This window comes from Planococcus citri, chromosome 1 (assembly GCF_950023065.1).
Source record: "Planococcus citri chromosome 1, ihPlaCitr1.1, whole genome shotgun sequence".
Taxonomy (NCBI): domain Eukaryota; kingdom Metazoa; phylum Arthropoda; class Insecta; order Hemiptera; family Pseudococcidae; genus Planococcus; species Planococcus citri.
This window is the reverse complement of record NC_088677.1, coordinates 81,682,011-81,706,567: the sequence shown is the minus strand read 5'-3', so window position 1 is coordinate 81,706,567 and position 24,557 is coordinate 81,682,011. Positions and strand designations below refer to the sequence as shown.

The 24,557-nt window shown below is 40.1% G+C and overlaps 2 protein-coding genes across 2 annotated transcripts; one reads left to right on the top strand and one right to left on the bottom strand.

The window, feature by feature from the left end:
* Positions 1–3,997: 3,997 nt before the first annotated feature.
* LOC135836456 (uncharacterized) lies at positions 3,998–9,304 on the bottom strand. Its single transcript, XM_065351311.1, has one exon. It carries the CDS (start codon positions 9,302–9,304, stop codon positions 3,998–4,000), a length of 5,307 nt encoding a protein of 1,768 aa, XP_065207383.1.
* A 1,861-nt stretch (positions 9,305–11,165) lies between these two features.
* Positions 11,166–20,397, top strand: LOC135837592 (heat shock 70 kDa protein II-like). The gene is made up of 7 exons (XM_065352920.1): positions 11,166–11,421; positions 11,570–11,785; positions 11,930–12,078; positions 12,170–12,379; positions 18,233–19,623; positions 19,720–19,826; positions 19,963–20,397. Exons 2-7 carry the CDS (start codon positions 11,584–11,586, stop codon positions 19,980–19,982), a joined length of 2,079 nt encoding a protein of 692 aa, XP_065208992.1. The 5' UTR covers positions 11,166–11,421; positions 11,570–11,583; the 3' UTR covers positions 19,983–20,397.
* Positions 20,398–24,557: the final 4,160 nt, after the last annotated feature.

Here is a 24,557-nt window from a genome sequence, read left to right as displayed (position 1 = left end):
CCTGAAAATTTTAGCCTTTCAGCTGAAAGTTTGGAAGGGTCAACCCCCCCCCCCCATGACAATCTGGCGAAAAAATTCAAAGGAGGAGTCCCGATAAAGCAATTTTTTGGCCCCACCTAATTTTCCACTCAATCACTCTAAAAATGTTGTAATAAATGTCCGAAATACGAATCGGTGGTTGGTTAACCCAAAATGACCATTTTTTGGGCTCCAGGGGTTCCCTAAGTTGTGATTACAAAAAGAATTTTAGGAGCCACTGAGTATTATTTTCGGAAACTTTTTTAGGGTAAAACATCTGTTTGAACTCGATAAACGTTATGCGAGGTGATTTTCCTATTTTCGACCCTCGAGGGCAGAAGTTGGGGGGGTTTGATTTTTGGAAAATTTTGAAACCGCCATTTTGAACCTACCCCTTTGAACCCCCCCCCCCCCCTAAATAGCTTTTTACAGTTTATTAGTATCTGAAAGACCTTCATCCTACCAAATTTTGAGCTCAATAAAATTTCCCGCTGGTACTCAAAAATCCAGTTTTCCATTTTTTCGCAATTTCGAAATTTTGGGAACCCTTGGAAAACTAGAAACCTACGATTTGCGCCAAACGTAACGTTTTGAGGTATATATTCAATTATCTTGATGAAAAAGTTTAATTAAGCTCCCTGTATATTTGTAATTTTGAAGCCTTTTTTTAGAGCCCCCACTTTGGGCACCACTAAAAAAAAGTGTTTAAGCACATTTTTTCAAATAAATTGAAGAATTTACATTTGAACCACACTGGCAAGTGCTCGATGATTTTTCATTTGATTTTTCCTGTAACTTTCAAAATTAAGCTTTTTTCAGCCAAATTCTGAGATTTTACTTCGCTGAAATCGTGAAAACGTGATTTTAGCGTTTTTTCTCAGAGTAAAATCTCAGAATTTGGCACAAAAAAACTTAATTTTGAAAGTTACAGGAAAAATCAAATGAAAAATCATCGAGCACTTGCCAGTGTGGTTCAAATGTAAATTCTTCAATTTATTTGAAAATAACGTTTATCGAGTTCAAACAGATGTTTTACTATGAAAAAGTTTTCAAAAGTAATACTCAGTGGTTCCTAAAATCCTTTTTGTAATCACAACTTTGAGAACCCCTGGAGCCCAAAAAATGGTCATTTTGGCTTAACCAACCACCGATTCGTATTTCGGACATTTATTACAACATGCCCTTGAGGCCAGTCAGAAGACTCTGAGAAGTACAGACAAGTCAGTGACCTTAGTATATCAGACAGATGGATCAATGACCTTGAAAGGCCAGATAGCTTACCTTGAAAAGCCAGCATTCGGGTCAATGACCTCAAGATACCGGTCAGATGGGTCAATGACCTTGAGAATACAAATAGACGATCTTGAGAAGTCAGACATTCGGGTCGGTGACCTTAAGAGGTCAGACAGGAAGGCCGGCGATTTTAAAATGCCAGACAAATGGGTGAATGGGCCTTGAGGCCAGTCAGACAAGTCTGTGACCTTAAGATACCAGATAGATGAGTCAATGACCTTGAGAGACCAGCCATTTGCGGGAATGACCTTAAGATACCAGGCATATGAGTCAATTGATCTTCATAAGCAAAATAGACGATCTTGAGACGTCAGACATTTGGGTCAATGACCTTAAGAAGTCAGAAAAGAAGACCGGCGATTTTAAAATGCCAGACAAATGGGTCAATGACCTTGAGGCCAGTCAGACGACACTGAGAAGGCCTGGGACAGACAATTCAGTGACCTAAAGATACCAGGTAGAAGGGTCAATGACCTTGAGAGACCAGACATTTGAGTCAATGACCTTAAGATACCAGACAGATGGGACAATGGCCTTGAGAAACCAAATAGACGATCTTGAGAAATCATTCAATCGGGTCAATGACCCTAAGAGGTCAGTCAGGTAACCAGACAACCTCAATAAGCCAGACAAATGGGTCAATAACCTTGAGGCCAGTCAGACAACACTGAGAAGGCCAAACAGACAGACAAGTCAGTGACCTAAATATACCAGGTAGAAGGGTCAATGACCTAAATATACAAGGTAGAAGGGTCAATGACCTTAAGATACCAGACAGATGGGTCAATGTCCTTGAGAAGCCAAATAGACGATCTTGAGAAATCATACATTTGGGTCAATGACCTTAAGAAGTCAGAAAGGAAGGCCGGCGATTTTAAAATGCCAGACAAATGGGTCAATGGCCTTGAGGCCAGTCAGACAACGCTGAGAAGGCCAGACAGACAAGTCAGTGACCTAAAGATACCAGGTAGAATGGTCAATGACCTTGAGAGACCAGACATTTGAAGGAATGACCTTAAGATACCAGGCATATGAGTCAACTGACCTTCATAAGCCAAACAGACGATCTTGAGAAGTCAGACATTTGGGTCAATGACCTTAAGAAGTCAGAAAGGAAGACCGGCGATTTTAAAATGCCGGACAAATGGGTCAATGACCTTGAGGCCAGCCAGACTACACTGAGAAGGCCAGACAGACAAGTCAGTCACCTAAAGATACCAGGTAGAAGGGTTAATGACATTGAGAGACCAGGCATTTGAGTCAATGACCTTAAGATACCAGGCATATGAGTCAATTGAACTTCATAAGCCAAATAGACGATCTTGAGACGTCAGACATTTGGGCCAATGACCTTAAGAAGTCAGAAAGGAAGACCGGCGATTTTAAAATGCCAGACAAATGGGTCAATGACCTTGAGGCCATCCAGACGACACTGAGAAGGTCTGGACAGACAAGTCAGTGACCTAAAGATACCAGGTAGAAGGGTCAATGACCTTCAGAGACCAGACATTTGAGTCAATGACCTTAAGATACCACACAAATGGGACAATGACCTTGAGAAACTAAATAGACGATCTTGAGAAATCATTCAATCGGGTCAATGACCCTAAGAGGTCAGTCAGGTAACCAGAAGGGCCTCAATAAGCCAGACAAATGGGTCATTGACCTTGAGACCAGTCAGACGACACTGAGAAGGCCGGGACAGACAAGTCAGTGACCTAAAGATACCAGGTAGAAGGGTCAATGACCTTTGAGAGACCAGGCATTTGAGTCAATGACCTTAAGATACCAGACAGATGGTACAGTGGCCTTGAGAAACCAAATAGACGATCTTGAGAAATCATACAATCGGGTCAATGACCTTAAAATGTTAGAAAGGAAGGCCAGCGATTTTATAAAATGCCAGACAAATGGGTCAATGACCTTGAGGCCAGCCAGACGACACTGAAAAGGCCAGACAGACAGACAAGTCAGTGACCGAAAGATACCAGGTAGAAGGGTCAATGACCTTCAGAGACCAGGCATTTGAGTCAATGACCTTAAGATACCATACAGATGGTACAATGGCCTTGAGAAACCAAATAGACGATCTTGAGAAATCAATGAAATCATACAATCGGGTCAATGACCCTAAGAGGTCAGTCAGGTAACCAGAAGGTCCTGAATAAGCCAGACATATGGGTCAATGACCTTGAGGCCAATCAGACGACACTGAGAAGGCCGGGACAGACAAGTCAGTGAAATCAAACATTCGGGTCAATGACCCTAAGAGGTCATTCAGGTAAATAGACGACCTCAATAAGCCAGACAAATGGTCCAATGGCCTTATAAAAGAGCGGACAGACGATCTTGAGAAGACAGATAGGCCGGTCAATGACCTTGAAAAGCCAGAGCATCCATGCTGAAAACCATTAAAAAGAGTCACCAGTAATTTTCATCGTATATTAAATCGAATACAACGAATTCTTAAACTTAATTACAAAAATTGTTACGATTAAAATTATACTCAAAAACGTGTCGATCTTAAACGAATAATTCACGCCGGATGAGCGCGATAAAACGATCGAGGTGGGGGGGGGGAGAAACAGCAACGAACCAGTTACGAGACACGTCGCACTCGGTAAAAACGGCTGTAATTACGCGAATGGCGTAATTACCATTAACATTCCGCCGCCGTCGACGTCTCTTATGGCGTCGAAACTTCGTCTGTGTCCAATAGGGGGATCAATTTTGCCACAGGTCGGCGAAGCGTTGACCCATTTCGAGTGCGTAGGTCAACGACACGAGCTACACCGTCGGAGCCTGGGTGAAGGTGAATGACCCGAGCCAGTGGCCAGGTGAGAGGCGAGGTGTTCTCCTGAATCAGTACGATATCGTCGATCTGATAGGAGCGAGCCGGATCTGTCCATTTATGGCGCTTCTGGAGGGAGGCGAGATATTCTTTGGACCATCTGCGCCAAAACGTATTTCTCAACTGGGTTGTGAGATCCCAACGTTGAGCGTAGCGGATCTTCTCGTTTTCCGTTATGTCGTCGGGTATAGCCACTAAAGGGCGGCCAATGATGAAATGCCCAGGCGTAAGCGCGTCCGGCTCTGGCGACGAACTCTTGATCGGGGTCATTGGTCTTGAGTTCATGATGGCTTCAATCTGGCATAAAACGGTGCCGAATTCGTCAGCTGTGAGTACAGTTGAGCCGATTGTACGATACAGATGATTTTTCATGATTCGGACCGCCGATTCCCAGAGCCCACCCATATGAGGTGCTGATGGTGGGTTGAAATTCCACTCAATCGGATGCGGCCATGAATGAGCCTGAACTTGAGGCGATTTTGAGAGCTCCGCGAATCTCTGAGTGAGTTCGCTGGCGGCACCTGTGAAGTTCGTTCCATTGTCCGAGTATATAACTGCCGGAGAACCGCGGCGCGCCGCAAAACGCTTGAGGGCGGCCAAAAACGCCGCTGTTGTCAGATCGAGGACCATTTCCAAGTGCACAGCGCGTGTGCTAAAACAAACGAACACAGCTACGTACGTTTTCAATGCTGTGGCGCTTCGAGTACGGATCTCAGCTTTTCGAGTAAAGGGTCCGGCATAGTCGACGCCGATGACCGAAAATGGCGCATTCGGACGTACGCGGTCCTCCGGAAGGTCGGCCATTGGAGGTATTCTCTGTGCGTTGCGTCGGAATCGCGCACATTTTGCGCAGGTGCGTATCGCTTTCTGAATCGGTGCGGTGAGGTTTCCAATGATCCAATAGCTGCTGCGGAGATACGAGTGTATAAACTGCAGGCCTGCGTGAGCGAATCTGAAGTGAGCGTCGCGAATAAGCAGCTGAGTTAAGCGGTTGTTGGCAGGTAGGATGAGCGGATGCCGCCGCCGGTAAGGCAATTCGGCGCGTGATATGCGGCCACCAACACGTACAAGGTCCTTGTCCAAGAAGGGGGCTAAGGATGAGAGAGGACTTCGGCGAGGTAGCGTCTTCTGAGCCATCAGCTTCTCAATTTCCTTGCCATAAGCTTCCAACTGAGCAGCTTTGATCAATTCTAATTCTGCTCGGCGAAGTTCGTGAGCTGAAAACTGACCTTGGGGTAGTGGTGTTTGCCGAATTTTTGCGAGCAAATAATCCTTGACTCTCAGCCAAGCTGCGACCTTGTTACGAGCACTGGAGAACTCCGAGTAGCGAGAGATGAGGTATCTGGCCACTGGTGGGTATTCTGCGAAGGGAGCTTTGCTCACTGAGATTACGTTGACGTAAGCTTGTGCCGCTGGAGCGGAATCGAGGTCAAATTCGGCGCGTACCACCGGTGCCGGAGGTCTTGTAGCATTCTGAAGAAAATCTGGGCCATTGGTCCAGAGCGTTGAGCGTTGCTGGAAGGCCGAAAATGAGTCGTCGCGCGTCGCCATGTCTGCTGGATTCTGATCTCCGGAAATATGTCGCCACTGCTCGAAGGTTACAGCTGCGGAGATGCGTTTCACTCGATTAGCCACGTAGGGCTTCCAATGGCTTGAGTCTCTAGCTAGATAGGCTAAAACAACCATCGAGTCTGTGTACATGTAACAGCTGGCAAGGGGGTAATTCAACGTCGCCGCTACCTCCTGTACGAGTTGAACTAACAAGTCCGCCGCGCATAATTCGAGCTGAGGAATGGTGCGAGATTGATTCTGAGGCGCAACTCTCGTTTTCGAACGGATGAGACAGGTGGTAGGCGTTCCATCTTGCCAGCTTCGAACATAAACGCAGGCAGCATAGGCCTGCTTGCTTGCATCGCCGAATCCGTGAATTTCGAACTGTGACTCAGCTGGGAGCTTCGGATCGCCGGTGCGCAGGTATCGTTCGAATTTCATAGCCGCAGCAGTGGGTAATTTCTTGCAAAATGCGTCGAAGTCTTTCTGGAACTGTGGGCTAACAGGATCGTCCCAACCAGCATTCACACTCCAGAGCTGCTGTATTAGGAGTTTCCCAGCAATCGTCAGAGGCGCTAATAAGCCAAGGGGGTCGAAAATACTGGCTACAAACGATAAAGCGCTGCGCTTCGTCAATGTCTTTCCAGACCACTTCACGTTGGCGAGCGAAACGAACTCGAAAACGTCATTTTCAGTGTTCCAATCAACACCAAGAGCGCGGCCTTGTGCCGCAGGTGCGGGGGGCTTGGCAGCAGATTCCGGAGCGGTGGTACTTGCTGGCAGTAAGCTTGGATCGTTTGCTTGCCATTTTCCCAACTCCAGGCAAGCTGATGAAAGCGCATCAATCAATTCGTCACGAAGTGCGATGGCTTCAGTGAGACTCTCAGCTCCTCCGGTGAAATCGTCTATGTAGGATCCCTTTAGGATCGCCGCCGCCGCTGCCGGATGCGTCTGCTTGTTCTCTGCTGCAATCTGGTAAACACAACGAACCGCTAGATAGATCGCGCACCTTGTGCCGTACGTGATGGTGTTCAACTCGCATTCTATTACCTCGCCATTTTCGTCATACCAGAGAATATGCTGCCAGCTCCGATCTTCCGGATCGATGAGAAACTGTCGAAACATCTTGATGATATCAGCCATGAAGGCATATCGATACGTTCGGAACACTGTAAGGACTTCGTAAACAGGTTTCTGCAAGATTGGACCTGCTGGAAGGATGTCGTTCAGTGACAGACCGTTTGTGGTGCGCATTGAAGCGTCAAAAACCACGCGAATTTTGTCATTATGGAACACAGAGTGATGCGGGATGTAGTATTTCGCTTGTCCGAGGGTGTTTACTCTGGTCATATGGCCTAAAGCTTCGTATTCTCGGAGAAATTTGCGGTAACTGTCACTGACCTTACATCTAGCGAGGCGCTGCTGCGCCATTTTGTAAGATTCGCCAAGCTGGCCTTGTAAGATGGGTAGGCGAACAGAAAAACGACCGTTGATGCGAGTATGAGTCTTGATGAAAAGCTGTTCGGCGAATTCGTCTTGTACAGAGAGTTCCTTCTTCGGATGCGCGGATAATTCTTCACTGAGACCAAGGAACTGACTTACGGCGTCGAATTCGGCTCTCTGTACAGTAGTTGCAGTGCAGCGGACCCCGGAATCGATAGCTGAGGCAGAGTATGGTCCGGAGACCACCCAGCCAAGGCGAGAAGCGAGCAACGTAGGCGCGGATGCCTGTTTGATGATTTCCGGCAGCATTATATCGTACAGGTAGTCAGCCCCTATCAAAATGTCAACGGATTTTGACTGATAGAATCTCGGATCAGCGAGCTGATACTGGGTGATGAACTGCCATGTTGACGGAGGTGCGAAGCTGCAGCTGGGTAGGGGGTCAGTAATGTAATCCACTACAGATGCGTGTATAACTCTTGAGAACTGCCCATCATTCGAGGTAATGCGAATGGATGCGGAGGAGGTGGCGGAGGTCTGCGAGCCACCTACCCCTCCTATCTGAATCGCCGATCTACGTAGATTGAGATTGAGCTGTCTAGCTACCTGACTCGTAATGAGCGTTATATGGGATCCGCCATCCAATAATGCCGTTGCTGTGCACGTCTGGTTACTTTCCTTGCCGCTGGGTGATGCGCAGAGCGTCGCAGTGCCGAGTAGCACATTACGTAGACGTCGTTGAGCCACACCTGTAACAACAGTAGCAGCTGGATCTGGTTTATGCGGTGTTGACGTGTCATGTGGCGTTCCTGTTGCCGACGCACCCCCTGGCGCACCTGAACCAGTGCCTGGCGTGCCTGATCCAGTACCTGACGCTGCGGACCCACCTGTAGCCTGCTGGAAATTCGCCGAATGAAGTAACGTGTGATGAGAACGACCGCAACTTTTACATCTGATAGATTTACATGCCTTTGACCAGTGTGAGTTGGAAAAACAATTCACACAGAGCTTCGCCTCACGTACCTTCTCGTAGCGTTGTGTAGGTGAGAGAGCCTTGAAAGCATCACACTGGTATAGCGCATGGGCTTTGTTACACACAGGACAGGTACGAGCTGTGTCGGCGTTCTCTGGCTTGCTGGAGACTAACGTTGCGGCGCTACGAGTGCACGCAGCCTGTTGACGCGCCTTGGTACCAGTGTTGGATGCGTTGGTGGAGTTCTCAGAAGCAACAAAGACAGATGCGAGTACTCGAATGCGCTTTTCCAGGAAATCCATCAGCTCAGTGTAGGAGTCAACGTCCGGATCCTCCTCCTCTGTGCTCGTAAGCGAATCACTCAACGAAGTTTCCCATAATTCTCTCGTACGTGTATCTAGCTTTGTGACAACGAGCTGGGTAATCAGTTCGTTGGCTAACTGATCGCGTTTAAAGCCCATATTTTCCACAGCTCGAATGCTTACTGTAGTAGTATTCACCAGCTTACGTAGGGATTCCGCATCATTTTCACTGACACTTTTCAGCTCGGACAACTGCTGTAGGTTGATGCGGAGATTTAAACGCTTATTCTCATACCTCTTTTGAAGTATACGGAGCACTATTTCGTAATTACCTTCGAGTACTTTTATATTCTCAACTAACTTGGCAGCATCGCCCTTTAAACAGCCGAATAGGTATTCCAACCTATGTATATCAGGTATTGCAGGATCTTGAAGAGCAGTTGAGAAACGTTGAAAGAAACTCGTCCAGTTGTCAGTTGGAGGCTTGCCACTGAACTCTGGTAGCCCTAACTTAGGCAGACGAATATTGAGCTTAGGACCTCTGCAGCTCAGATAACTTTCTTCACTAGCTACTGTTTCCTTCGTTTCCATGCTATCGAGTAGAGTTTCTGCTTGTGCCATGGTACTTAGAAGCAAGTTCTCGAGTTCGATAGCTGCTTCGCCAGTTTCCGTTTCATCCTCAATGAGAAGCTCTTCATTGAGTTGGCGAGCTTCCGTGTAACGCTGCTCCAAGTTTTGTATACGTCGGCGAAGTTCGCGTGACGATTTCACTGTTGCTGGGTTTACTAGCCACTGTAGGGTTACTTCACAAGTCGTACGAATGTTGTCTACTAACTTACGGATTGATGCCGGAGTACGTTTTGGCGGTGCCATGATACTGTGTGTGATAACTGCAGTGCAGTTATTGCTAGAACGAACTTTTTGCAGTGCAAAAAACTACCGAATACGATCTTTACGCAGTGCGAGAATACTAGACTCACTAATCATTGAGATCGCGAATCGAATAAAACTTACGCGAATTCATCACGTCGCAAGGTCACCATTATGAAAACCATTAAAAAGAGTCACCAGTAATTTTCATCGTATATTAAATCGAATACAACGAATTCTTAAACTTAATTACAAAAATTGTTACGATTAAAATTATACTCAAAAACGTGTCGATCTTAAACGAATAATTCACGCCGGATGAGCGCGATAAAACGATCGAGGTGGGGGGGGGGGGAGAAACAGCAACGAACCAGTTACGAGACACGTCGCACTCGGTAAAAACGGCTGTAATTACGCGAATGGCGTAATTACCATTAACACATGCATTGCTGAGGGATCAAGAGAGGTTCTAGAATCTTGATATGCAGAGTACCTAGTTCAGAAGAATTCTCATACTGAAGATTGAAATTTTTGGAGAAAAAATTAGGTATTCTGTTTAATTCGTTCAATTCTTATGATTTTTTTTAATTTTCGAAGGAGTGGTTTCCTGAAAAAAAAAAAAAAAATTATTCAGAAATGGTTTGACTATTTGATATGATCCTTCCCACTAACAACTGTAAAGGTGGGTACGTAAATTTATTTTCAGGTTAGGAACAAAAATAAATGATATAAAAAAAAATTCTCATTGAAATACGTCTAATTAAAAAGGACTCTTTTTTTATAGGTAAGTATGTATTCTTCAGGTATATTGAAATAGGTACTCGTAAGTGTAGTCAATTTGCTTTAGTTTTTTAGAACTTTAGAAGGATGCATTCTGACTATAGAAATGATGAGAAATGTTCAAAAAAATTAATTTGGTACGCAGACTTTATTCTTTATTTTTGCAATTTTTTTGAAGTGTTCCATTCAAGGAGCCCAGCATCGTTTGAGACAGCGTGAAAGTTTTATTACTGAAAAGAGGGAAAGATCCTTCATCGTTCAAGTTTTTCTGATTTTCATCAAAATTAAAGCAAAATCGAACTTCAATAACTTCATTCGAGAAAATGAAAGTTGTTCAGGGTCAAGAAAGAAACGTATTCGTTTAAAGTTCAATTTACTTTTTTCCAACACGTCCACCCAAGGGCTTTGTCCAGAAAAACGTTTTCAGAAAAAATTTTCAACTGATCCTGAATGTTGATGTTGTCCATTGATGCTTGGGAAAATGTAAGTACCTATTTTTATGGATTAAAAAAATATTGATCCTGATTAAATTCAAAAACTGTTCATTTTTGTTTCATATTTCCACTTGAAAAAAATTATACTCATACAGGGACTTGAATTCTGGACTTTTTTTTCTAAAAAAATCATATTTTTAAAAATTTGTTTTTATTTATTTCTAAAAGAAATGTTTATAATTATCAATAATAAATTTTTAATTTTATTCAATTAAAATACAATAATTATTATGCTACCTTTGTACTTACAATTAACCCTTAGAATGAAGAACGTTTCTCAGTTTATAGCTCATATCTCGCCGATGGAAAAAAAATGAATGAAATAGCCTGCGTGGTACAGGGTGTTCAATAATAAAGAGGTTTCGATAAGCCAAAATGGGAACAAAATTAAAAAATTGAATAATCGAAAAAAATTGGTTTGAACTTGAGCTTGTTTTGAGTTATTATTTACAAAATAAAAGCTTTTCTAAAATTCATAGAAAAGATCACTCAAATTTTTTCCAATAATTACGTAATTCAACTTTTCAATTTTAACTATCAAGAAGGAAATTATCTCTTTTTTGATAAAATCAATTCTTTTTTAGATAGGTACCCAGTATATGAGCATCAGCTTCGTATACAGTCGACAGTGTCAGCAAGTCTACGCATAACGCATCGAAACACTTGCACCTTGAAAAGCCTTGTCTTCAGTCTAGCATAAAAACCAGTTGCGTATTGATGGAATTCGGTATCACACGCAATCGATAGTAATTTGCAAAATCATAATAATACACAAAAATATTCGTCACGTTTAGTTTCTAGTTTGTGATTTGGTGCAATTTTCAGTGCAGGTGGTAAAAAATTACGGTATGTTTTTTGATTTTTAGTATAGGTATTACTTTTGTAATCAGTTATGATATTTTATTATTGAAATGAGATGTGTGTGGTAAAAAGCACAATAACTGAGCCAAATTACGAATTTATACTTACTACGTAGTACTTCTGATTACGACAGGTACTGTTAAGGATATGGATGCTCCAGCGATTGGAATTGATCTGGGCACTACGTACTCTTGTGTTGGTGTCTTCCAGCACGGGAAAGTCGAAATTATCGCAAACGATCATGGTAATCGAACCACGCCGAGTTGTGTCGCTTTTATTGGTAATGAAATTGTGATCGGCGAAGTAGCTAAAGATCAATCCACCAGAAACCCAGAGAATACAATTTTCGGTAAGTTTCTTTGCAAATTTAATTTCAGTCCTCATAATTTACATCGACATGTAGGGTGTGCGAATTGTACCTACTCGAGTCACACTTTTGTTTCCATATACCTAATATGAAATAATTTACCTACTTGTTTGATGTACTATATAGACGTCAAAAGATTAATGGGTCGTAAATTCGACGATGTATCAGTTCAGAGTGATATGAAGCATTGGCCTTTTCGAGTCATTAACGATAATAATAAACCGAAAGTTCAAGTTGTTTTCGAAGATGCTACTAAAACGTATTTCCCCGAAGAAGTGAGCACCGAACTGCAGACATTTTGCTGCGTTTAATTTTGCTTTGCACTCGTTGACTTGTAAGTACTAACCTGATTGAATTTCTTTACAGATATCTGCGATGATTTTGCGAAAAATGAAACAGACTGCGGAGGCGTATTTGGGTAAAATTGTCGCAAATGCAGTCATTACTGTACCTGCGTATTTTAATGATTCTCAAAGAGCAGCAACAGTAGATGCTGCCAAAATCGCCGGGCTCAATGTATTGCGTATAATTAACGAACCCACTGCAGCTGCCCTCGCTTACGGATTGGGTAAAAAAGTATGTACTTTGCTTTAATCTGAATTTATGCTAATACTGGGTCGTCTTCGTAGTCTGGACAAAATATCTGTCATTGTAGTCCAGTCATTTCAGCAAAATTTTTAGTCGAACTTCGGAAAAATTGGGGGAAAGCTGAATTTCACATTATTTGTTCAGATTGGTCTCTATTTTTCGATTTTTGGTGAATTTTTGAAAATCAAATTTAGGCCAAAAATGAGGAAAAAAATCAAAATTTTACCAAATTGAGCTATAAAGCTGAAATTTGACACATACCCTATTTTCGACCTGTCAAATCGATTGGAAACAATTTCAAACCGTTTTGAGCAGTTCTGAAACCTCCAGCAGATTTTTGAAACTCGAAATTCTCACAAAATTTCATCAAATGGAGTTGGAAAGCCGAAATTAATTCTGCAACCTAATTTAAATACACTGTGAAGTCGACTGCAGGTAAATTTCAAATCGTTTTGAAGCCTCCAGCGATTTTTTGAAAATTACTGGAGCCTCCAGTAGATTTTTGAAACTCGAAAATCCCACATAATTTCATCAGACGAAGTTAGAAATCCGAAATTCACGCTGCACTCCGACTTAAAAACGCTATTGTCGACTGCTTGCGAGTTTAAGACATTTTGGAGCCTCCAGTAGATTTTTAAAACTTACGATTTCCACAAAATTCCATCAAATGCAGTTGGAATGCAGAAAGTCATTCTGTAAATTAATTTTATTACTTTTTGAAATCGACTGCAGACAGATTTTAAGTCGTTTTGGAGCATCCGGCAACTTTTTGGAAATTACTGGAGCCTCCAGTAGATTTTTGAAACTCGAAATTCCCACACAATTTCATCAGACGAAGTTAGAAATCCGAAATTCACGCTGCACTTCGACTGAAAACGCAATTGTCGACTGCTCGCGAGTTGTAAGACATTTTGGAGCCTCCAGTAGATTTTTGAAACTTACGATTTCCACAAAATTTCATCAAATTCAGTTGGAACGCGGAAAGTCATTCTGTAAATTAATTTTATTACTTTTTGAAATCGACTGCAGACAGATTTTAAGTCGTTTTGGAGCCTCCGGCAGCTTTTTGCAAATTACTGGACCCTCCAGTAAATTTTTGAAACTTGAAATCTTCACAAAATTTCATCAAATTAGGTAGAAAATCCGAAATCCTCGCTGCACATCAACTTAAACACGCTATTTTAACTCGACTGCTGGCGAGTTTAAGTCGATTTGGAGCCTCCAGCAGATTTTAGAAACTCGAATAAATTTCCAAAAAAATTCATAAATGCAGTTCAGAAGCCTGAAATTCATTCTGCGAATCAATTTTAATGCTCTATGAAGTCCACTGCAGATAGATTTCAAGTCGTTTTGGAGCCTCCAGCAACTTTTTGAAAATTTACTGGAGCCTCCAGCAGATTTTTGAAATTTGGAATTTTCACAAAATTTCATCAAAAACCAATGACAAACTAAAATTCATTCCGTAAACTAATTTCAACTCGCCATTAGGGAGTCGACTGAAAGTAGATTTCGAGTTGTTTTGTAGCCTCCAGTGACTTTTTGGAAATTACTGGAGCTTTCAGCAGATATTTCAATGCTCGAAATTTCCATAAAAATTTACCAAACAGAGTTGGAAATCCAAAATTCACTTTGTACTCCAATTTTAATACGCTATCGAATCGACTGCAGGTTGGTTCAAGTCATTTTGGAGTCTCCAGCATCTTTTCGAAAATTCCTGGAGCCTCCAAAAGATTTTAGAATTTTAAAATTTCATAAAAAGCAGTTCGAAAGCTGAAATTCATTCCGTAAACTAATTTCAATACGCCATGAAGTCGACTACCAGTAGATTTTAAGTCGTTTTAGAGCCTCCAGCGACTTTTTGGAAATTACCGGAGTCTCCGGCAGATTTTTCAATGCTCGAAATTTCCATAAAATTTTACCAAACAGAGACACCCTATTTTTGACACTATTCTGCGGTTGATCGCAGGCAGTTTCAATCCGTCCGTTTTGGAATCTCCAGCAGATTTTTAGAAACTTATGTTTTTCAAAAAATTCCACAAAATCTATCCGAATCAACTTTGGACTAGCCAACTCCATTTGATGAAATTTTGTAGATATTGCAAGTTTCAAAAATTTACTGGAGGCTCCAGTAATTTCCAAAAACTCGCTGAAGCCTCCAAAACGACTTGAAATCTACCTGCAGTCGACTCCCTAGCGCGATAGCGTATTGAAATTAGTTTACAGAATGAATTTTAGCTTTCCAACTGCTTTTGAGGAAACTTTGTGGGAATTTCAAGCTTCAAAAATGTTCTGGAGGCTCCAGAACTGCTCAAAACGGTTTGAAATTGTTTTCAATCGATTTGACAGGTCGACAGTAGGGTATGTCCCGAATTTCAGCTTTATAGCTCAATTTGGTAAAATTTTGATTTTTTTCTTCATTTTTGGCCTAAATTTGATTTTTAAAAATTCACCAAAAATCCAAAAATATGGGTCATACGCTTGTCAACTCGACCAACGTTTTTGAGTCATGTCTTTCGATTTCGCTCAAATTTTTTTTTACAATTTACACCCACCCAGTAAGTAAGAACCCCGCAATTAGTTTGGTCCCAGCCCCCTCAGGGGTGGGTGGGGGGCTACCATTATTTTCACATTGTCTCGAGGTACTCAACTTCAGCAGCCCATTCTTCCAAAACTATGATACTTTGATCAAAACTGATTTCACAGTTCGAAAGGGCATTGTATTTAGAACTTCTTAAGCATTTTGAAATCTTCAAAAGTTGAAAGTTGAACTTTCAAACTGAAAGTTCAAATTTCAAAATAACGCTGTAAGTGGGAGCTACCATTTACAATTTTGGAAAAATTTTCACAGATGTACCTTTTGATGCTTTTTCGAAATATTCTAGTTTCGAGATGGGATCTCTCGATGGAGGGGGAGCACCCCCACCCCCAATTTTGGGATAAACTTTTGAAAGAAAATCTGGGGCATGTGATACATCGAATTCAATGTTTTTGGTGACGCTGAACACGAATATGACGTCAGATTTTTGATAGGACCCCATCCACGGCCCCCAGCACCTTCCCAAAGGGGGTAAAAGTTCAAAAAAGTTTTTTGTTCGTGTGACACATAGAATAGTATGTTTTTGTTGACGCTGAACACGAATGTGACGTCAGATTTTTGATTGGACCCGTCCATAGCTCCCAGAACCTCTCCAAAGGGGAGAACCTCCCAAAAAATGGTTACATTCGTGTGACATGAAATAGTATGTACTTTTTCGATATCGCTGAATACAAATATTGCCTTAGTTTTTCGAATCGACTTCACCCATGGCCCCCAAAACCTCCCCAATAGGTAAGAGTCCAAAAAAATTGTTGGGGGCCGTGGATGAGATCCAATCAAAAATCTGACGTCATATTCGTGTTCAGCGTTACCAAAAACATAGAATTCGATGTATCACATGCCCCAGATTTTCTTTTGAAAGTTTCGCCCAAAAATGGGCGGTGGGGGTGCTCCCCCTCCATTGAGAGATCACATCTTGAAACTTGAATGTTTCGAAAAAGCATCAAAAGGTACATCTATGAAAATTTTTTCAAAATTTTAAATGGTAGCTCCCGTTTACAGCGCCATTTTGAAATTTGAACTTTCAATTTTAAAGTTCAACTTTAAACTTTGAAAATTTCAAAATGCTTAAAAAGTTGTAAATGCAATGCCCTTTCGAACTGTGAAATCAGTTTTGATCAAAGTATCACAGTTTTGGAGGAATGCGCTGCTGAAGTTGAGTACCTCGAGACAATGTGATACTAATAATGGATGCCCCCCCACCCGCCCCTTAGAGCGCTGGGACCAAACTAATTGCGGGGTTCTTACTTACTGGGTGGGTGTATATTGTAAAAAAAAATTGAGCGAAATCGAAAGACATGACTCAAAAACGTTGGTTGAGTTGACAAGTGAATGACCCATATTTTTCGATTTTTGGTGAATTTTTGAAAATCAAATTTAGGCCAAAAATGAGGAAAAAAATCAAAATTTTACCAAATTGAGCTATAAAGCTGAAATTTGGGACATACCCTACTTTCGATCTGTCAAATCGATTGGAAACAATTTCAAACCATTTTGAGCAGTTCTGGAGCCTCCAGTACATTTTTGAAACTTGAAATTCCCACAAAATTTCCTTAAAAGCGGTTGGAAAGCTAAAATTCCTTCGGTAAACTAATTTCAATACGCTAGGGAGTCGACTGCAAGTAGATTTCAAGTCGTTTTGGAGGCTCCAGCGAGTTTTTGGGAATTACTGGAGCCCCCAGTAAATTTTTGAAACTTGCAATTTCTACAAAATTTCATCAAATGGAGTTGGCTAGTCAAAAGTTGATTCGGATAGATTTTGTGGAATTTTTTGAAAAACATAACTTAAGTTTCTAAAAATCTGCTGGATATTCCAAAACTGATTGAAACTGCCTGCGATCCACCTCAGAGTAGTGTCAAAAATAGGGTGTCTCTGTTTGGTAAAATTTTATGGAAATTTCGAGCATTGAAAAATCTGCCGGAGACTTCGGTAATTTCCAAAAGCTCGCTGGAGGCTCTAGAACGACTTGAAATCTACTGGTAGTCGACTTCATAGCGTATTGAAATTAGTTTACGGAATGAATTTCAGCTTTCGAACTGCTTTTTATGAGATTTCAAAATTCTAAAATCTGTTGGAGGCTCCAAAATGACTTGAACCAACCTGCAGTCGACTCGATAGCGTATTAAAATTGGAGTACAGAGTGAATTTTGGATTTCCAACTCTGTTTGGTAAATTTTTATGGAAATTTCGAGCATTGAAATATCTGCTGAAAGCTCCAGTAATTTCCAAAAAGTCACTGGAGGCTCCAAAAACAGCTCGAAATCTACTTTCAGTCGACTCCCTAATAGCGATTTGAAATTAGTTTACGGAATGAATTTTAGCTTTCCAACTGCTTTTGATGAAATTTTGTGAAAATTCTAAATTTCAAAAATCTGCTGGAGGCTCCAGTAATTTTCAAAAAGTTGCTGGAGGCTCCAAAACGACTTGAAATCTATCTGCAGTGGACTTAATAGAGCATTAAAATTGATTCGCAGAATGAATTTCGGCTTTTGAACTGCATTTATCAAATTTCGTGGAAATTTCAAGTTTCAAAAATCTGCTGGAGGCTCCAAATTGACTTAAACTCGCCAGCAGTCGAGTTAAAATAGCGTGTTTAAGTTGAAGTGCAGCGAGGATTTCGGATTTTCAACCTAGTTTGATGAATTTTGTAAAAATTTCAAGTTTCAAAAATTTACTGGAGGCTGCAGTAATTTTCAAAAAGTTGCTGGAAGCTCCAAGACGACTTGAAATCTATCTGCAGTGAACTTCATAGAGCATTAAAATTGATTCGCAGAATGAATTTCGGCTTTTGAACTGCATTTATCAAATTTTGTGGAAATTTCAAGTTTCAAAAATCTGCTGGAGGCTCCAAATTGACTTGAACTCGCCAGCAGTCGAGTTAAAATAGCGTGTTCAAGTTGAAGTGCAGCGAGGATTTCGGATTTTCAACCTAGTTTGATGAAATTTTGTGAAAATTTCAAGTTTTAAAAATTTACTGGAAGCTCCAGTAATTTCCAAAAAGTTGCCGAAGGCTCGAAAACGACTTAAAATCTGTCTGCAGTCGATTTCAAAAAGTAATAAAATTAATTTACGACTTTCAAAATCTTTTTTTGGTTGAGTAGACATATTTTAACTGAACTGGTCATGCTTATAGGAAATTTGACGTAGAATAATTTCAGTTCACTTTTTCCCTCTGACCTCTCATTTTGGTAGGGCCTTGTGCGCTACTTATCAGTTAACTAATTAAAATTTTCTGTATTTTCAGAACACAAATGAAACCACATTGATTTTTGATCTGGGCGGTGGAACTTTCGACGTCTCCATCTTGACTATCGATAATGGTGTTTTCCAAGTGATTTCAACCGCCGGCGATACTCACTTGGGCGGCGAAGATTTCGACACTAAAATGGTCGATCATTTCGTTCAAGAATTCAAACGTAAACATCGTAAAAATCTCACTGCTGGAAAGGGAAACAAAAAAGCTCTACGTCGTCTGCGAATTAATTGCGAACAAGCGAAAAGAATTTTGTCATCGTTGAGTGAGGCCAAGATTAGTATTGATTCTCTTCACAGTGGCATCGACTTCGATAGTTCAATCTCCCGTGCTCGTTTCGAGGAATTGAACGCTGAATTTTTTCAAAGCATGATGACAACCGTTGAAAAAGCCCTCCAGGATGCTGAAATCAAGAAAACCGACATCGATCACGTCGTTTTAGTTGGCGGTTCATCCCGTATCCCAAAAGTGCGAAAAATGTTACGAGATGTCTTCGATGGGAAAGAGTTGAACAACTCCATCAATCCGGACGAAGCTGTGGCATATGGAGCTGCTGTTCAAGCCGCTATACTAATTAATAATAGCGGTGAAAAATCAAAAGAATTACTAGATGTAGTGTTATTCGATGTTACACCATTGTCCTTAGGTGTCCATGTCAAAGAAGGGACGAATATTGCCCATAATGGCGATATGGCAGTGATTATTAAACGTAACACCCTCATTCCAGCAAGATACACTGATGGATTCCAGACATCGCGCGACTATCAAACTAAAGTAACTTGCAAAGTGTACGAAGGTGAATATATTTCAACGAAAGATAACCATTTACTGGGTGAAATCTCGCTTGAAGGCATTACGAGTGCACTTCATGGTGAAACGAAAGTTGACGTGACTTTCGAAATCGATGCTGATGGTATTTTGAACGTGACTGCTGTGGAACCATCGACTGGCCTTAAAAACCAAGTTACCATCGCGTATGATAAAGGTCGTCTCAGTAAAGATGAAATTGCTCGAATGATTAAAGATGCCGAAGAATTCGACATGAAGGAAAAGCTGAGAAAAGCTGCAGTTGCCGCCAAGAGTTCTCTAGAAGAATACTGTACCAATGTAAAACGCACAGTGCAAGATGAAAAATTGAAAAATAAAATAGACGAATTCGATAAAAAAATAATATTGAAGAAATGCGAAGAAACCATTGCTTGGTTGAATTCAAACCAGTCAGTGGATAAAGACCAGTACGAATTTAAGCTAGAAGAACTGAAAAATATATTCGATGTGATAATCTGCATTTCTAATCAACCAGAAAGAAGCGAAGACAAGTATTATGAAATATTGAACGTGACGAGAAATTCCTCCAAAACAGAAATCCAAAAAGCTTTTAGGTAAACGTGAATTTTTTTTCAATTTTATAAAACGTATTTTCTTCACTCATCTATAATTGGCAATCTAATTTTTTTTCATCAACTTTAATTTTACAGGAATGCAGCTTCGAAATACCATCCAGATAAATACAAAGGAGACAAAGAAATAGGAAATTTATACTGGCTTACGTTCAAGAAAGCAAACGATTTTCTCATCAAACTCTGTGAGTATACCATGCAATATGTGTAGAGATTAGAAAAATGGTAACAATGATTGGTACATAGGTACATAAACTACCCATTATTTTGAATACGAGTACCTAGTTCATCAAGAGCACCTTTTTGTATCATTTTTTGCAGTGAAAGGAAATTCCAAATGACAGCAGCTCGAGGTTACGATGATCGGTTTCAATTTTTCAACTGGATAGTGAATTCAGATTTGAAAGAGTCCAGATCTCCTTGTAAATTTATATACCTATTTTAAAGATACCTTAACAATGTATTTTAATATGCCTATGCATTGTTTAGGTTGAGATCGTGAGATCATTTTCGTGTTTTCTTTTTTTTTTTTTTATTACCTTATATTCTTACTTGCCGAGCCATAATGATTTTATTAAACGAAAACTTCATTTTTTTGTAATAATTTTCTCTATTTTAGCCTGAAAAACAGTTTTTTACTAATTTGTGATATTTTAGATGATTTGATTTATACGTTGTATTATTTAGATAGCTTATGATACTGATATATTCATTTATTATGTTAAACATACCTACCTAACAATTCATTTTAATGTATGCTTTGTTTAGGTTGAGATGATGAGATCATTTTCATTTTTTAAAAAATAGGCTATTACTTTATATTCTTACTCGCATGCTGATTTTTTTTCCGTGATATCTAGTCATAACGATTGTATTTATTAAATGAAAAATGCATCTTTTTGTAATAATTTTATCTATTTTTGAATCAAAAAACAGTTTTTTACTCATTTGTGATATTTTAGATGATTTGGTTTATACGTTGAATAATTTAGATACTTTGTGATACTGATATATTTATTTATTATGTTAAACATACCTACCTACCAATTTATTTTAAATGTATGCATTGTTCAGGTTGAGATCATGAGATCATTTTCGTTTTTTTTTTTTTAAATAGGCTATTACTTTATATTCTTATATTTTGCATGCTGATTTTTTCCAGTGTCATAACAATTGTATGATGTATTAAATGAAAAATGGATTTTTTTTTTTTGTGTAATAATTTGCTTAATTTTCGACTCGAAACAACGTATAGAAATTGATTAGTGGAAGTATTTAGGTACTAAACTTTTTTATTGTTTTAATGTTCAAATTAATCCATAATCCTTGATGATAATATCTGGTGACATCATTATGAATTTATCCTTCATTTCAATTGTAGGACTAAAAGTGATTAAATTGAAAGGCTTTTCACGAAATCTTGAAAACTGTAATCCCAAATATAAGAATTTTTGGAAATTTTGGTAAACAGTGAAACTTTTGTAGGCAATTCTGACAAAAAAAAGCGAGTCTTTTCTGCAATTTTGATAAAAAAGTAGGACTTTTTGCAATTGGGCAAACAGACTCTAACAATAAGCTGGAATCGCTTTAGGTGTCACACTCCGATTTGAACGGGACCGCGAGTTTTGGAAAGCGCATAGTCTAAAACCCCAAAAATCAAATTTTCAGCTGCCCAAGTTCATTTTTCGATTTTTGACGAATTTTTGAAAATTCAAAATTGACTGTTTTTGGCGATTGATGCTTTTTTTTTAAAGTACGTACTTGATCAATAAAAATGGTCAAAATGAGTCCCAAAACTAATATTAATTACCCAAATCCAAATTTCACCATTTCCAGCCATTCTTGAACCTCCAGCGCGATTTTTCAATTTCTCTAGAATTTTGAATTTGCTCCAGAAGGAGTGAATATGAAGTTGGGCAGCTAAAAATCGAATTGTATATTACACTCGATCTGTTTAACGAGTTTATCCGCATTTGAGCCGATTTTGAGAGTGACAACTCAAGAGTGGCTTTTTGACCAGCTTTTTTCAAAATTAAAAAATCCAAAAAATCAAAAGTTTCCCGTTTGTGTGGAAATATTTGAAATTCACGCGAATCGCTGTATTTTGTCCGTAACTAACCCTCCAAATCAAAATTTCACAATTTCCAGCCATTCTGGAGCCTCCAGCGCGATTTTTCAATTTCTCCAGAATTTCGAATTTGCTCCAGAAGGCGTGAATATGCAGTTGGGCAGCTAAAAATCGAGTTGTGGATTATACTTGACCAGTTTAACGAGTTTATCCACATTTGAGCAGATTTTGAAAGTGACACCACAAGAGTGGTTTTTTGACCAGCTTTTTTCAAAATTAAAGAATCCAAAAAATCAAAAGATTATTGTTTGTGTAGAAATTTATGAAATTCACGCGAATCGCTGTATTTTGTCCAAAACTAACCCCATCAAATCAAAATTTCACAATTTTCACCCATTCTGGAGCCTCCAGCGCGATTTTTCAATTTCTCCAGAATTTCGAATTTGCTCCAGAAGGCGTGAATATGCAGTTGGACAGCTAAAAATCGAGTTGTGTATTATACTTGACCAGTTTAACGAGTTTATCCACATTTGAGCAGATTTTGAAAGTGACACCACAAGAGTGGTTTTTTGACCAGTTTTTTTCAAAATTAAAAAATCAAAAAAATCAAAAGATTACCGTTTGTGAGGAAATTTTTGAAATTTTCCAAATTTCACAATTTCCAGCCATTCTGGAGCCTCCAGCGCGATTTTTCAATTTCTCCAGAATTTTAAATTTGCTCCAGAAGGCGTGAATATGAAGTTGGGCAGCTAAAAATCGAGTTGTGTATTATACTTGACCGGTTTAACGAGTTTATCCACATTTGAGCCAATTTTGAGAGTGACACCTCAAGAGTGGTTTTTTGAGGTGTCACTCTCTCTCTCTCTCCAAAACGGCTGGAAATGGTAGAATTTGCACTCCGTGGGTTAGTTCTTAAAAAAATAAGGCGATTCACGCAAATTTAACAAAAATTCCCTCACAAACGGTTATTTTTTGATTTTTTTGATTTCTTAATTTTGAAAAAAGCTGGTCAAAAAAATACAGCGATTCGCGTAAATTTCGAAAATTTCCACACAAACGGGAAACTTTTGATTTTTTGGATAGGTATTTTAATTTTGAAAAAGCTGGTCAAAAAACCACTCTTGAGGTGTCACTCTCAAAATCGGCTCAAATGTGGATAAACTCGTTAAGCAGGTCGAGTGTAATATACAACTCGATTTTTAGATGCCCAACTTCATATTCACGCCTTCTGGGGCAAATTCAAAATTCTGGAAAAATTTGAAAAATCGCGCTGGAGGCTCCAGAATGGCTGGAAATGGTGAAATTTGGATTTGGGTAATCAATATTAGTTTTGGGACTTATTTTGACCATTTTTATTGATCAAGTACATACGTACTTTTTTAAAAAAAGCATAAATCGCCAAAAACAGTCAATTTTGAATATTCAAAAACTCGCCAAAAATCGAAAAATGAACTTGGGCAGTTGAAAATTTGTTTTGGGGGGTTTTAGACTATGCTCTTTCCAAAAATCGCAGTCCCGTTCAAATCGGAGTGTGACACCTCAAAGGTTTGTTAGGTTATCAGATAGATGAGTCAATGACCTTGAGAGACCAGCTGATAGCCAATTTTGAGAAGCCAGGCATTCGGGAAAATAACCTTAAGATACCAGGCAGATGGATCATGACCTTGAGAATCCAAATAGACGATCTTGAGAAGTTGGACATTCGGGTCAGTGACCTTACGAGGTCAGACCGGAATACCGGCGATTTTAAAATGCCAGACAAATGGGTCAATGACCTTGGGGGCATTCATACGACACTGAGAAGGCCACACAGACAAGTCAGTGACCTTAAGATACCAGGTAGATGGGTCAATGACCTTGAGAGACCGGATAGACGATCTTGAGAAGCCAGGTATTCGGGTCAATGACCTTAAGATACCAGGCATATGAGTCAATGACCTTGAGAAGCGAAATAGACGATCTTGAGAAATCATACATTCGGGTCAATGACCCAAAGAGGTCAGTCAGGTAACCAGACGACCTCAATAAGCCAGAAAAATAGGCCAATGAACTTAAAGGGCAGACAGACACTCTTGAAAAGTCACAGGCGGGTCTATGACCTTGAAAAGCCAGACAGAAAGGTAAATGACCTTTAGAATCCAGACAGATAAGTTTATTGGCCAAAAATCTGGTCCAGATGATAAGACCAGATCAGATCAATTTTTGGTCAATGACTCGCGCCCATACAGACACAACTGACCTTAAAAGGGCAGACAGACAATCTTGAGAAGTCAGACAGACGGGTCAAAGACCTTGAAAAGACAGACAGACAGTCAGACAGGTCAAAGACCTTGAAAAGACAGACAGACAGGTCAATGACCTAAAGAGGACAGACAGACGACCTTAAGAAGCCGGGCGGGCCGGTCAATGACCTTAAGAATCCACACTGGTGACCTTGAGAAGACAGACAGATAAGTTTATAAGTCAAAAACCTGGTCCGGATGATCAGATCAGTCCAAACCAGATCAATTTTCATTTTTTGGTCAATGACTCACGCCCATACAGACACAACTGACCGGAGCCGGACCTCAGGCTGCGGAAGATCTCAGCACAGAGTTCAGGCTCGGCCTGGATCAGTCTGTATACCTGGTCCGGATAATCATCTCTGATCTAGCATAAAATCGACTTGACCAAAAAATTTCATGTATCGACTTTACAACCATTATTATTTTTTTTTTTCATTCTTTGGAAATTATTCTTAATTTTGAGAGCCTCTTTGCATTGCTGAGGGATCAAGAGAGGTTCTGGAATCTTGAAATGCAGAGTAGTTCAGAAGAACTCTCATACATGTAGATTGAAATTTTTGGAG

Bases quoted from the DNA above. Each gene is read 5' to 3' on its own strand.
- LOC135837592 (XM_065352920.1), top strand. From the start codon at position 11,584: ATGGATGCTCCAGCGATTGGAATTGATCTGGGCACTACGTACTCTTGT. The intron at 11,786-11,929 runs GTAAGTTTCTTT...TGTACTATATAG, and splicing joins CCCAGAGAATACAATTTTCG to ACGTCAAAAGATTAATGGGT. The intron at 19,624-19,719 runs GTAAACGTGAAT...TTAATTTTACAG, and splicing joins GAAATCCAAAAAGCTTTTAG to GAATGCAGCTTCGAAATACC.
- LOC135836456 (XM_065351311.1), bottom strand. From the start codon at position 9,304: ATGGCACCGCCAAAACGTACTCCGGCATCAATCCGTAAGTTAGTAGAC.